Below are 12,617 nucleotides of genomic sequence, written 5' to 3' on the forward strand. Positions count from 1 at the left end.
ACATTTGTGTTCTTTCACCTGTTGGTCATTCTCTAAAAAGTAAAAGAAAATCTAGAAAGACTGAATGGTTCATGTGTTGCCACAGGTCAGTACAGGGCTTCAGGCGAAGTCCTGTAAGCCTCTGGAGCTGAGGTGGCAAGTGTGACTGCTCTTCTCCAGGTGCCAGAGCCCCACAGAGACACACCACATACAGCTTGCCCATGAGTGGTGCAGGGTTATTGCAAGTTGGACAATTTCCTGGTTTCTGAGGACTCTTTCTGCCTCTAGGAAGGAAATTAAGGTTACAAAAAAATCATAATTTAAAACAGTTCCTGTTTCTGGTTTTGGCAGAGTTGCCTCGATAGTTTTAATTTTGTATTTCCAAAAAATTTAATTATCTCTTTCAGAGCTACTCTATGTCTTTCAGGAGCTGTACTTTTAGTGTTCCTAATACTAGTTGGTGCTTTTACTGCTTTTGGTAAAGGGGAAGTTGAGAGAAGAGAGGGACTAGGGATATGACAAACCAAACCTTTGTATTAGCTCTGCATAAGACTTTGATTCATCTGCATTTTATATTTCTATGTCAATTACCTCTTAATTACCTGTTTTCATTTGTTAAAATAATTTCTTTGCATCAGCTGTAATCAGAATGATTGAAACTATCTAGGTTTGGTTGTTTCTGTATGTGTTCCATTCTGCTTTTTCTTTATCAGCTGTAGTCTAGAGGAATGAATCTAAAATTAGTCAGTAAATGAGGGGTCTTATTTCCTTTTCTCTACTTCAGTTTGCATAAAAAATGTGCTTTCCTGTACAATGCATACACGCTTTCATATCTCAAAACCTCATCTTGTGGGTTCATTAACATTGCTGCATGTGTGGTACTAAGTGCCAAAATGCTCAACGTAAGTAAAATTTTACTTTTATCAATATACTGAAAAATAAAACAGTACTGCCTAAACAAATTCACACAAAAAAGACCTACTGTATGTTTAAGAATCCAATCCTTTTTGCCTGCTGCTTCCAAGAAAATCCTGCAGCCATAAAGCAAAAGACCCAACAATAAAATGCCTTTCCCCGACTTGCTTTTTCAGCATGTGCTGTGAACAAAGCGTAAAAAAAGGAAGGAAGAAGAAAGGGAACCAAGTAGCATTTGTGATTATTTTCAACTACAGATGTTGCTATCTGAATCATCAGATAATATGTATGCTAAGATAGTATGAAGTAATCAATTCAAGTGAATGAATAAAGATACAAGGGAGACTTAAAGGAGCTAATAGAAGAAAAAGCAACATGGAGATAACCTTCCTTCCAGGAAATGTCCTTCACTTTTGGTCAGACGCAGCTTATTCTGCAGTTGGAGTGTTTTATGTGTATAACCAGATGAATTACTCAGTTCTAAAGTTTCATTTAAAAAAAAAAGGCAAAACAAACAAAAACCCCCAGTGCAATCTCCAGCAATTTGTTCAGAACAGATCTGCTCTTTTGTTTGCATTTTTAGGAGAAATGTTTCTCTTGTGATTTCAACCAGTGAAGTAGGAATAAATCTCCTATGAAAAAAGATCTGTTTTTGTTGGACTTGGGGGAAATGTAAGGATTTTGCTTATTTTGAACAAATGTTTGTAATATACATTGCATAACAGGGTTTGAGACTGTACGTAATGACCTGGGTGTTTACCTGTATTTACTTAATACATCACAGACTAACAGAACTGAAAGAAGGAAGGGCAAAACAATTTCAATGCTATATTTAACAGTGCTCTCAACATCCCTGTATTAGCATCTCCTTTCGTTAGTCCCACATCAACAGGACACCAAAATGTTCTTTCCTGAAGCAGGAAACAATGTGAAAGGCTGGAACTTCTCCATGTTGAAGCACCTCTGGGGCTTAGTGGAGGGAATATGGTAGCTTAACATTTTACAGCTCACGCACCTTCTAAAAAACAACAAAATCCCCTAAAAATGCTGCCTTACAGTTATGTGTTCCTCTGTTTGCACAAGTGATTAACGGTGCCTGCATTCCTCCATCCTGCTCTTCTCCCCCGGTGTCACCCTTCTTCCTTAACCAACCTTCCCTCCAGCCTGCTTTTTTCAGCTCCACATCCACCTTTCTCTCCAGTAGGCATTCCTGATGGCTGTGTGCATGCTCAGGATTTATCTTTCTGCTGGGTGTTTTCTGCAAGTGAGGGTAATGAGCTGGAGGTTTCATGGGCTCAGCCTCACCTTTCCTGCCAGAACCTCTCCCCAATCTTCCTGGTGTTCTGTGTGACCATGTGGAGCTCTCCCTCACCTCCTCAGTGTTTCGATTTTTCTTACACTTTTTTTCATGGAAATGGATGGTTCACGGTGTCAGGGTTTTAAATACATTGTGTGGATGGATGGGAGGAAGGGCATTAAATTGTTGGGCTGGGAAGTGGTAACAGCACCATTTAAACTAGGTTTTTGATGCATACTGAGTGTTCAAAGTAATTGCCAAGAATTTCCTTTCCCTCATCTGTTTCTTTCTCCTGTTTCCCTCCGGTTCACTTGTGCTTAAAAATGTCCTCTGAAATGCTGGAATTGAATTGCTCTATCAAAATCTGTCATTCAGGAGATGATGTTCAACTAGTCTGCCACAAAAAAAAGAGAGATGCCATGGAGGCTGTGGTCCAGCTTTGTTAGATGGCATGCTTAATGGCATGTTAGCAGATTTTAAAAGCAATGAAAGAGAAGCTGGAGACCACACTTTTTCTGTTGTGAAGAGGCCTGTTCCTCCACATTTGTTGTTTCAAGACTTACATTCTTAGGCAGGTATTTGTCTTCCCCAAGCCTGTGGCATTCTCATGACAGGATCCACGTACTTTTTTGGACACATCATCTGTGGCTAAAAGAGCAGTGTTTGGCGTAATTTGAGGTGAATCTATGGGTGAAATGATGTTCTTAGAGGAAAAAAAACAGTTTTTTTTGTTAAAAGTGACTTCATATTTTAAATGTCTCAATAAATTACCTTGGTGTTTATTTGTGCGTCAGATCCCTCAGAGAGACCTGAATTGTGTTTGGAGCGCGGGTGCAGGTGATGGGGGCACCCAGCGCGCTGGCTAGGAGGAGAAGGCCGGAGATCTGGCTGCACCCCTGCTGATTCAAGGTGGCTTCACAAAATGCACATAGAGGGCCAGCTCCTCACCTGTGGGAGCTGTCTCGAAGCTGGATGGAAGAGCACACGGGCGGAGGTAACGAAGGAGAAAGGGCAGTCCTCGTATGCATTCCATGGAGAAGGTTTATCCTACCCGGACCAGGCATGAAGAGCCGAAAATCGGAGGGGGTCCAGGGATTTTATAGTGAGGATCGGAAAGGCGGGGATAAGGGATACAGCCAATGAGATTAAGGGAAGGAGGCAGGGTTAAAGCTGAGGGAACCAATGGGATCAACACATGGGAGGGATTTAGGGAAGGAGCCAGTGGGGTGTTGAAGATTACAGAACTTTCTAGAACTGATGCATAATCAACTAGGGAAAATGAATATTCATAATCTGCATAAAACAGGGAGGGGAAAACATCAACCAATCCTATGAGAATGTGTAGATTACAGAACTGGGGGATTATGCGTTCATACCCGAACTGGGAGTGAGTGGTTGAATTTAGGTGCCTGACCCCCGTATTTGGTCTCGGCCGTGCCCTCAGAGGTCAGGGTGGCTGTAGCAACTTGCGCTGCCACACGCAGGGATGTGCAGTGGTGTTCTGCCAGCTTCTGCCAGCTTCCAGCTGCCTTTTAGAGATAGTAACTGGAAAAGTACACTTCTGATGTAGATGGGCCTCTTTCAAAGTAGTGATGCACTTCGAAGTGCATCCTAGTTGTTCGAGTGTCACGAGCAGAATGTTCTCTTGCCCACTGCCATTATTCTAATCTGTCACCTTTTCCCTTGAGGGGAAAAAAAGCCCAACCAAAAACAGTGGTAGTTCTCTTTCCACTAGTTCTGTTGTTGAAGAAACTCAGCTCTCAAGTTACGTTTTGGTACTGCTTTGGGGCCACTGATAAGTGGTGCAGACACCCTGGAGCTGGACAGTGGGCTGGGTGATGGGCACGGTGCCATAGGAATGTGGCTGTTATGCTTTTGGGGCCAGGCTGGAGCTTGAAGCAATTTGGCAGCTTTAGTGGGGTGCAAAGCAGAAGCTGGATGTCTTGTAATCATGGGACCATTCTGGTCAAGCAGTGTACAGGGATGCTCCGAAGTTATCTCCATGCTCAGGAGCCAGCTCAGAGCCTGCAGAGGTTGTTAACTGAGTCTTGGCTTCAGCCACCCAAGGTCCAGGCCGCCTTCTCCAGAAGGAATAAATGGCATCCCTGGGATACCCCTGCTGCTACTCTCATAGGGCTTTTCCCATTTTTTGACAAGTAGAGGGTTGGGTAAAGAGCAAGACAGTGCATTTTTAAGAGCCAGTGCTGCAGCATGGCCTTGTTCACCTAGAGCAAATGAAATGCAGTCTCCTACATCCACAGCTGGATTTGCACCCAGCCGGTGCATTTGGTACCTACTGCAAAGAGCAAGAGTTGAGAGGAAGAGAGCTGATGCTGCTAGAGTTCCTCAGAAGGAGGGTTAGTAAGTCTTGGAGAGCTACTGCCAATATCATGAATTGGCAAAGAGAGGCACTCAACTTCTTGCTGTTCTCAGCACAGATTTTTCTGGTGAGAAAAGGTATTTCAGCAGTACCTGTAAGATGCTAGAAACTTAAGCAGTGGTGGGGTTCAAGGTCATACTGTAGTGCATAAACCACTGGCTTAACTTTTATTCTGCTCTTTATGTGTATGCATACAGTAAAAGGATCTGAGGCCCTTTAAGAAACGCGTCTTCCCCAAATGTCTGTGGCTTTTACTATAGTAGTAATTTTAATTTGTATGTGTTTACAACAGTACTCAGACTTACCTTCTGAGTACGTCCCTGAGGCTGATTTTTGGAAGGGGAAGAAGGTGCTGGTTGCTGCAGTGTTTCTAGGAATGGAGCAAGAGCTGGCTGCTGCAGAGACAAGGTGGTTGGAAGGAGACTATCACTAGCAGCTCCTCAGGAATGCTACCTGGATATTCCGCCTGCTATAGTAGTGAGGGAGTTTTCTCCTTTCTGTGACTCTATGTTTTCATAAAAGTTGTGGGTTTTCATAATAATAAACATCATTTTTCCTGACGGGTACTAAATTATGGTGTCTGTTGCTTTAGAATATAACAACAGGATTATGTACACACTAAGAGATATTAAAGGTGTAATGTTACAGAACTGCATTTTCAAATTGGGAACCAATTGACTGTACTACAACAACTTATGCAAAGCAGCTGGATAACCAATGAGACCACAGTCCATCTTTCCCTTCTTGGACTCCTCCTTGCTAGGATGCTTATTAGCATCATCCAGTAAAGATATGAAACTGGTTCTGGCTATTCAACATGCAGACTGCTTCTCGGGAAGCTTTTGACTGAGTAGCACTAGGTATGCAGATAAAATGAAGAGGTGCTGGGCTTCTTTTATACCACTGTCATTGGGACTTGCAGAGGACAAGTTTTAATTGAGAAAATGGTGAGGATATCGTGGAATTTCTATGTTACAGGGTATTGAGTAATGTTGAAATAAGCTAAAAACGTGCTAGAACTGATGGAAACTTCATTGTGAATTTTTGTAGGGCAAAGGAAAGATGATGAGGTATGTGCTTCATAGTACTTCTTACTCTCTTTTGCACAGAAGAAATGAGTTGGCTTTTGCATTAAAACCACAGCTATACAGGCACTTCTTTTGATGTCGGCTTTTGCCCAAGCTGCTATTTACTCTTCTACCTCTGCATCTCTCAGGTGTGCTCATACCAGTGCTGGTATAGATGTTGGATTGGTGAGACTGGAGATCTGCTCCATGCTGACATAGTTTTCATTCCTCAGGATTCTTTCCAGTTGTTTTCCCTCTGTAGTTTACTGCACAGCCCCATAAACAGTTGTGTCAGCATGACTGGGGAGACCTTTGCAAGGAAGGGAGGCTCAGAATATAAAGAGTTAAGAACCTGTAATGTATCTTCCTTCCCTGCAGATTGTAGCATCATGCCCACTAAATATTAATCGTGGCTTCTTTTCCCTTCTTTTCAGCTTCTCAGCAAAGATGCCTCCAAATGGGAAGGCCTTACATTTTCACCCATCAGTTCTGCATTTTGGAATGCAGTGAGTATCTTACGTTATTGTTATTTTGGTTAATAATGAAGTGTGGAGGAACAGCTATAGTGGGCTCCATTTGGGTAAGAAGCATTAGCTGTGACCATGCCATCCTCTGAAAAATAGAGAACTAGTAAATAATTGCCACAGAGCTGGAAGTGCATTTCTTGCCTTGCAGTGTTTTGTAGAAATCAACATAGTTCTGAGAAGGAGGAAAAGCTAATAGGGGATATAATGTATTCTGGGTGTATATTTCAGGTGATTCTGCATGAATGTCAAATAATTGCTTCATGCTGGTTGTTCGTTTTTTGAAAGATTGCCTTTCTAGCGGGGGAATAGCTTGTTTCCTTTAAATTCTAAAAACAAAATCCAGAGAGTCCCAAGCAAAACATACTGGTAGAATAAATGAGATTTTTCTTAGTACTCTTTCAAGAAAACTTTAAAAATTGTTCTTAAGTGATAATCAGCCTTTGACCTACCAGTAATCAGAAAGAAACTCAGTCCCCTTGTGAGTTAAAGGAGTATTTCAGAGGGTGTACTGGAGGAATGCCTAAGCTGTTGGGGTTTAGGATGTACTAACTAAAGCAAAAGCCTTAAGAGAATTATGGCTTTAGCTGACGAAACAATCAGTTGTTTAAACCTTTTTATTCAAAACTTTGTGCTTTGTAAGGGTTGTTTTTTCTTTTGACTCCTAGTTACTCCAATGAGTTTTGGCTAAGTGTAGCCTACATCCCAGTGTTACGGGAAAGACAAAATTTGTTTGACATGTTTCCAAAGATTAATTACAACTAAATAATTGTTGCAGATCAACATTTTTTAAACTGATATGTGTTGCTTCTTTCATGCATTGCCTGTGTTTATAAAGTGAATAATTTATTTAACTTTATTTTCCCCCTGCTTTAGGTTACTGGGTTTACCCAGAGCTAAAATGCTGCATGCCTACAACCCTAGTAGAGATAGAGATGTTGTAGTCAATTCAGTGTTTACAGCTACTAGACAGTTTCATGTGTCTCCTGCTCATAGCCGGGTGAGTGCTGATGTACTTTTGGAAACTATGTAATGGCCGAGTGCCAAGCCTTCATGCTTCCTTTGGCATAAGCTCTTCATTCTGTGTTTTTGTGCTTTTTTGTAGGACCTCCAACTCTTTTTCTGTTTTGCTAGTGGTTTTTTTGTTCACTTCTACTTAGACTTGTTTGGGAGAGGACATCCAAAACCTGCAGTAGGAAATGTGTTTGACAGTAACAGAAGAAGAGAAAAATTTTTCAATGTTAGAGGCTGTTTAAATCTCATTCTGCTCTAAAGCAGCATTATGCAGTAATCCACAGGCATGTGGGTGTTTTACAGCCACGAATTTTCAGTCTTTTGAGTGGCCTTGCATATTTGTCAGAAAAACCTGCAGTGAAATGTTTTATGTATTTTGTATTGCAATTATGGGCATAATTGCCTTTATGATCTAAGACCATTATTTTAACTCTGATTTTTTTTAACAATGTATAACAATATAATGCATGTTAAGAATGAATTGCTGTGATCTCAGTTGGATGAAGCTCAGTTTTTATCCTCCACTGATGTGCAAAGGGGTTTTATTATGTTTTCATCTGATTTTTGCTTTTACTGTAGCTGGATGGGCATAACTGTGCAGACATAAACATCATTGTTCCTCCAGCCAGACTATCTGGTTACTAATAGTGTTGCCTAAGTTCAGCTTTGACTGATTTGCTTGTGTATCACAGAGGTATTGATTCACTTTGCTATAGCCATCTGCCTCTGTGTGGGGGAAGTGTTTTTGGGCATGCAGAGGCTGGCAGTGCTGCATGGTTAAGATCTTATGCAAAAAGAAGCCTTGACTGATGAGGCTCCATGCTAGCTGAGAAACTCCAGCCATAACTTGGCAAGCTGCTGTGTGATTTTGGTTCTTGTCTGTAGTAAGAGTTGAGAGTGCACCGATGAAACTTCTCAGCGCTGAGGTTCTGCTTAGTGGGATCTACAGACAGGGATGTACATGTGGAAGTGTCCTCTGGGCCCTGTGACTGAATGGTGAGTGTGTGCTCCCTGGCACCAAGCAAGCAAGCTTCTTTGTGGTCTCTGCAGGTGATTCCAGCGATGGGAAAGATGTCTTTCAGAGTACTCTTCCTGCCAACGGAAGAAGGCAGTATTGAAAGCTCATTATTTATAAATACCTCATCTCATGGAGTACTTTCATATCAGGTAACTACTCTTGTTTTTCATATCAGGGAACTGCTCTTATTTTTAGCTTGGGTTTTGGATTTACTTGCGTTTTAAAAAGTGATTTTCATAGTTTTAGAGACTTTTAAAGTTCATTGAATTCCTGATACAGATCAGGTGGGGTAGTGTTAACAATTCATCCCTTTTACCAGATCGTTCTAGTGTCATGATCACATACATGTATATCATTAAAATTACTGCTCTTAGTGGTAGTAAAACCAAGTTCATTTGTATGTGTGTACTTAAAAGATCACGATCTGATCGTTTCATATATTAGTGCAGTCTAGACTGCACTGTGCTGGAATGCATTTATTGGGAAAAACCCATTAGGAAATATTTTAGGTGGCTTTCAGCTGCTCTGCAGGATTTTATGTAAACACATTGGGGATGTAGCACAGGGTCAGAGGTTTAGGCCTTTAAAGCATGAAAGTCAAAATAATGGTTGTGCATTAAGGCTGTCTGTTTTCTGACTAACTGGTGAATTCAAGCAGGTCTACCTTTTTAAAAATTTTATAAGGAGCACTATGTACTCCAAATTCTTGTTAATTTGGCAAAGAAAAGTCGTAATCCTGAATTTTGTGATTTAAAAAGAGTGTCAGCTTTAATCAATCATCAAACTATTTAATTCCTGTACTTTGTTACTGTGCTGGAAAACAAAGCTCCTTACATAGAAGCTTAGGTAAGTTCAGTTGAAATACACGGGGTTTTAATACAAATGTTGCATTTATCTAGTATTTATTAGCGGTAATGCCACATTTGGCAGTAACATTTCATCAAGGAGGAGTGCATTATAGGGTGGTTGACCTTTTCTTTTTGACATCTCTCCCCTCCCTGTGCTCACTCCTGACCCCTTCATTTATTGCCCAGTCAGCTCAGCCTTTTATCAACAAGTTGCAGGGAAGCAGTTGTCAGTTTCACCTCAAAATTGGTTTGTTTCCTGTTGGACTGCTGCAAAAGTCAGTAGCAGACTGGTTTTCATGTACATTTTCACCAGCCACCTGAGACAGAGGAAGTAGCTGCCCATGTTTTCAGCTCACATTAGGATTAAGAGTTTCAAAAGGAGGCATGACTTGAGTGTTTGTTGCACAGTTACAGTGCTCTTGAGAGCCCCAAAGCCTTGAAGCTTTTGATGTTTCTAATGCATTTATGCAAGAGTGTGTACAGAAGAATCACCCAAATGGAGACGAGGTACCATTATAGTAAAATGTACTTTATAAATACCTGCATTAAAAGCAAATGGCATATTCCCTTTGTTCTGGTATTTTCTGTCTGTAGTCGAAGATCTTCAGTGAACGTAGAATGCATTTTATTATCCTCTTAATTAAAAAGATGTGGATTTTTCCTATTAAAAAATAATAAATCTTTGCATACAAGTGAAAAGCCCCAGGTAATTTTTCTTAGCCTCTAATGATCCCCTGCCTCCTTGATACCTCCTGGCTCCACAACCCCCAGTTATTGTCATAAACTCATCTTGGTGGAGCAAAATATAAATGCAGTAGAACCATCCAAATTACAAATCTTATAGTGTTCTGAAAATTGCAGTCTTTAAAAACCAAAATAATGAGAAAATATTTTACTCAGTTTTTAAGGCAAAGCCATTGAATTCAGTATTCAATGGGACTAGTAACAAAGTTTTCTCAGAAATTACTGCACTCCCAAATGGTGATACATGTATTGTAATTGCCTGAAGAATAGTAGGAGAATTTAGATACTTTCTTTTTAAGATCACCTGATGCTCTGCTGGTGAGTGCTTTGTTTTGTTTTTGTAATAGTGCCTGAATGAGTGATGATTCTAAAGTGCTATTTATGTGTATGATTACTTTCTACATTGCAACTTTATTGTCCTTCAAAAGAATCTAACGTGAAAAACTGATCTGTTTCTTGGGAAGATTGTTGTTATTAGCAAAATAGTTTTGGAAGTTGCTGGTATAAATTCTAGGTGTTGATGTAATGACCTTGTTTTTTTAATACCAGGTTTTTGGAACAGGAACTCTGATGTCTTCTCCAGAAGAACCTAAAGTGCAGCTAGCAAATGCCTACTTACTGCTTCCACACATTCAAAACATTCAGGCATCACACACACTGGTACAGTATACATTTCAAGGGGGATGAAACCTAAATCTGCTTAACCACAGAAGATTTTTGACCTCAGGTTGTTGGGATGCAAGCAAGGAACATTAGCAAAAAATCCAAGTACCAGTGACTGCAGGATAAAGATTGCAAGATACAGGGTTATCAGCTGCTTTTATGAGGCAGTCTTTGGCATTTAAACTATTCACACTTGTTCTTCTTTGTGCTCCTGTGGTGGGGTGCCCTTTAAATTGTGCTGGCAAAACTATTTGTGTGGCCCTGCTCTGACTGAACTGGGGAATTGGTCTGTCCTTAACAAAAAAATAAACTTCATACCATAAAATTGAGAAGGGCAGGAAGTTGTATTGGTTTGTTCTGTTTTTTACTTCTGGCCAGTTCCCCATGTGAGTTCACAGCAGGGCTGCACCAACAGTTTGCCGTAGTTAAACAGCATGGCGTGCTGCATGGATGAGAATGGGAGCTGGGAATCAGGCTGCAGCAATCCCTCCTGCCCCTATCAGTGCTGAAGATACCAGCTTTGCTTACCTCATTTTGACAAGGAGCTCTGGAGAACAAAGCAAGCTGAATTTATGAGGCATAAATACTTGAGTTGAAAGAAGCGTTAATGATTTCTGTCATTTGGTTGCACTTGCAGGTATTTTCGTAGTCTTCCAGTCCATACAGAGCCTTTCAAGTGAATAACTAATTTGAAAAATTGATCGTTCAGATTTTCTGTTGTATTATACACAGACACTGTTTTTCTAAAAACATACTTAGAATATCTTAGCATGTAACAAAATTTAATACTTCATCTAAATGTAAGCTGTGTTCATTGCCTTTGTGATGCCTTCTGTTCTACCTGAGAAAAATTGCCAGCACATATTGTATTTTTCAGTCTGCTATGTATATGTTAGGTCAATCTTACCTCTATGCAAGGATAGTGCACAATTTCCTTCTCTCCCTTTCTTTTCTTCCATGCCAGTCTGTTCGTTGTAGTCACATCATTGTGTTTGCTTGTGGATGTACAAAGACAGAGTCTTGGAAAGGAAGCAAAAATCTTAAGGTTTTGTAATTTGGGGTGCTAGAGGTAGAACTGAGAAGGGGTTTTTTATGCTGTTTATGTGTGCATCTTCACATAGCTTCACATAGCTTGATGGGTTGTTGTCAGGTAGTGTCTGAAAGTTGTATACATGCTTTTTCACAGTTCAGTCTGAATTCCTGAGTAGAGAAGCTTCGGGGAACATCTGACATTTTCCTTACTGTAGAGTGACAAACATTATCCTATGCTTTATCTGCATGGAGTACAAGTTTGAGGTCGTGTTTAGCAGTGCAGCATGGTACCACCTGGCACTGGCCTCATTGTAGGACATGAGGTGGGAGAGAGTGTTGACTCAGTTCTCCAATCCCTGGGTGTAATTTTTCTGTGCTGTGCTGTAATTGAGGAAACACTCTTCACTGCATGTTATCATTTTGGGCAGAAATGCTGCAGCAGTCGGATGGGCTCCTCAGCTGTTGAAGATGAAAGACAAGATCTAAATACTGGAGAGGAGTTTATGGTTTGAGTTCGGGTTCCTTTTAGAAGAATGTTTCTCTACAGCTAGCTGTTCTCTCCAGAAGTGCCTTCTTTAATTCACCTTCCTTATATTCTGATGCAGATCCCTTAAAAAAATGGTATCATTCTGCTTTGTCCAGTTTCTATTTTAAGTTCAGAAAAGGTAGAAGGAAGAGAGGTTGGTGAGGTCTGAGTGAGTAAATACACATGGGCGAACTGGAGGATACATAACTATTACACATAGAATGGAGGCTTGTAGTGAAAAAGCATTTAAAACAAACCAGTCATACTCACTTAGCTGTGCACATTTCTTTTCCCCTGTTTATTTTTAGCTGACATAAAATACCAGGGTAAATTCAGGATAGCATAAGCCTCATTTGCACATCCCTTTTCACCTCGGGATGATTGAGTTCTAACCTTGGGTGATAGTGTCTAGTTTGATACACTGAAGGTGTCCTTACCTCTGAAGTCCCCTGATAACTGCTTGGAAACCTCAGACAGAGAGCTGCATGCTGTGTGTCTGTTTTTTTGCCTAAGTTGTCCCCTGTTTTAAAGGTGGTTGTGTTTAAATTGTTCACTAAGACTGACATCCTTGGTCAACAAGGCCAGAAAAGTTTTGACATCATTAGTCCCA

The 12,617-nt window shown here is 40.6% G+C and overlaps 1 protein-coding gene across 7 annotated transcripts in view; it reads left to right on the forward strand.

Moving 5' to 3' along the window:
• TMEM131L (transmembrane 131 like) overlaps positions 1-12,617 on the forward strand; it is an 81,464-nt gene that overhangs the window by 29,574 nt on the left and 39,273 nt on the right. For all 7 annotated transcript variants that reach the window (XM_032108225.1, XM_032108229.1, XM_032108228.1 and 4 more), the window contains exons 4-7: positions 6,073-6,144; positions 7,039-7,162; positions 8,227-8,343; positions 10,336-10,446. In XM_032108225.1, the coding sequence (XP_031964116.1) occupies positions 6,073-6,144; positions 7,039-7,162; positions 8,227-8,343; positions 10,336-10,446 (424 nt within the window). The remainder of the gene's footprint in view (positions 1-6,072; positions 6,145-7,038; positions 7,163-8,226; positions 8,344-10,335; positions 10,447-12,617) is intronic.

Source organism: Corvus moneduloides, chromosome 5 (genome assembly GCF_009650955.1).
Source record: "Corvus moneduloides isolate bCorMon1 chromosome 5, bCorMon1.pri, whole genome shotgun sequence".
Classification (NCBI taxonomy): Eukaryota; Metazoa; Chordata; class Aves; order Passeriformes; family Corvidae; genus Corvus; species Corvus moneduloides.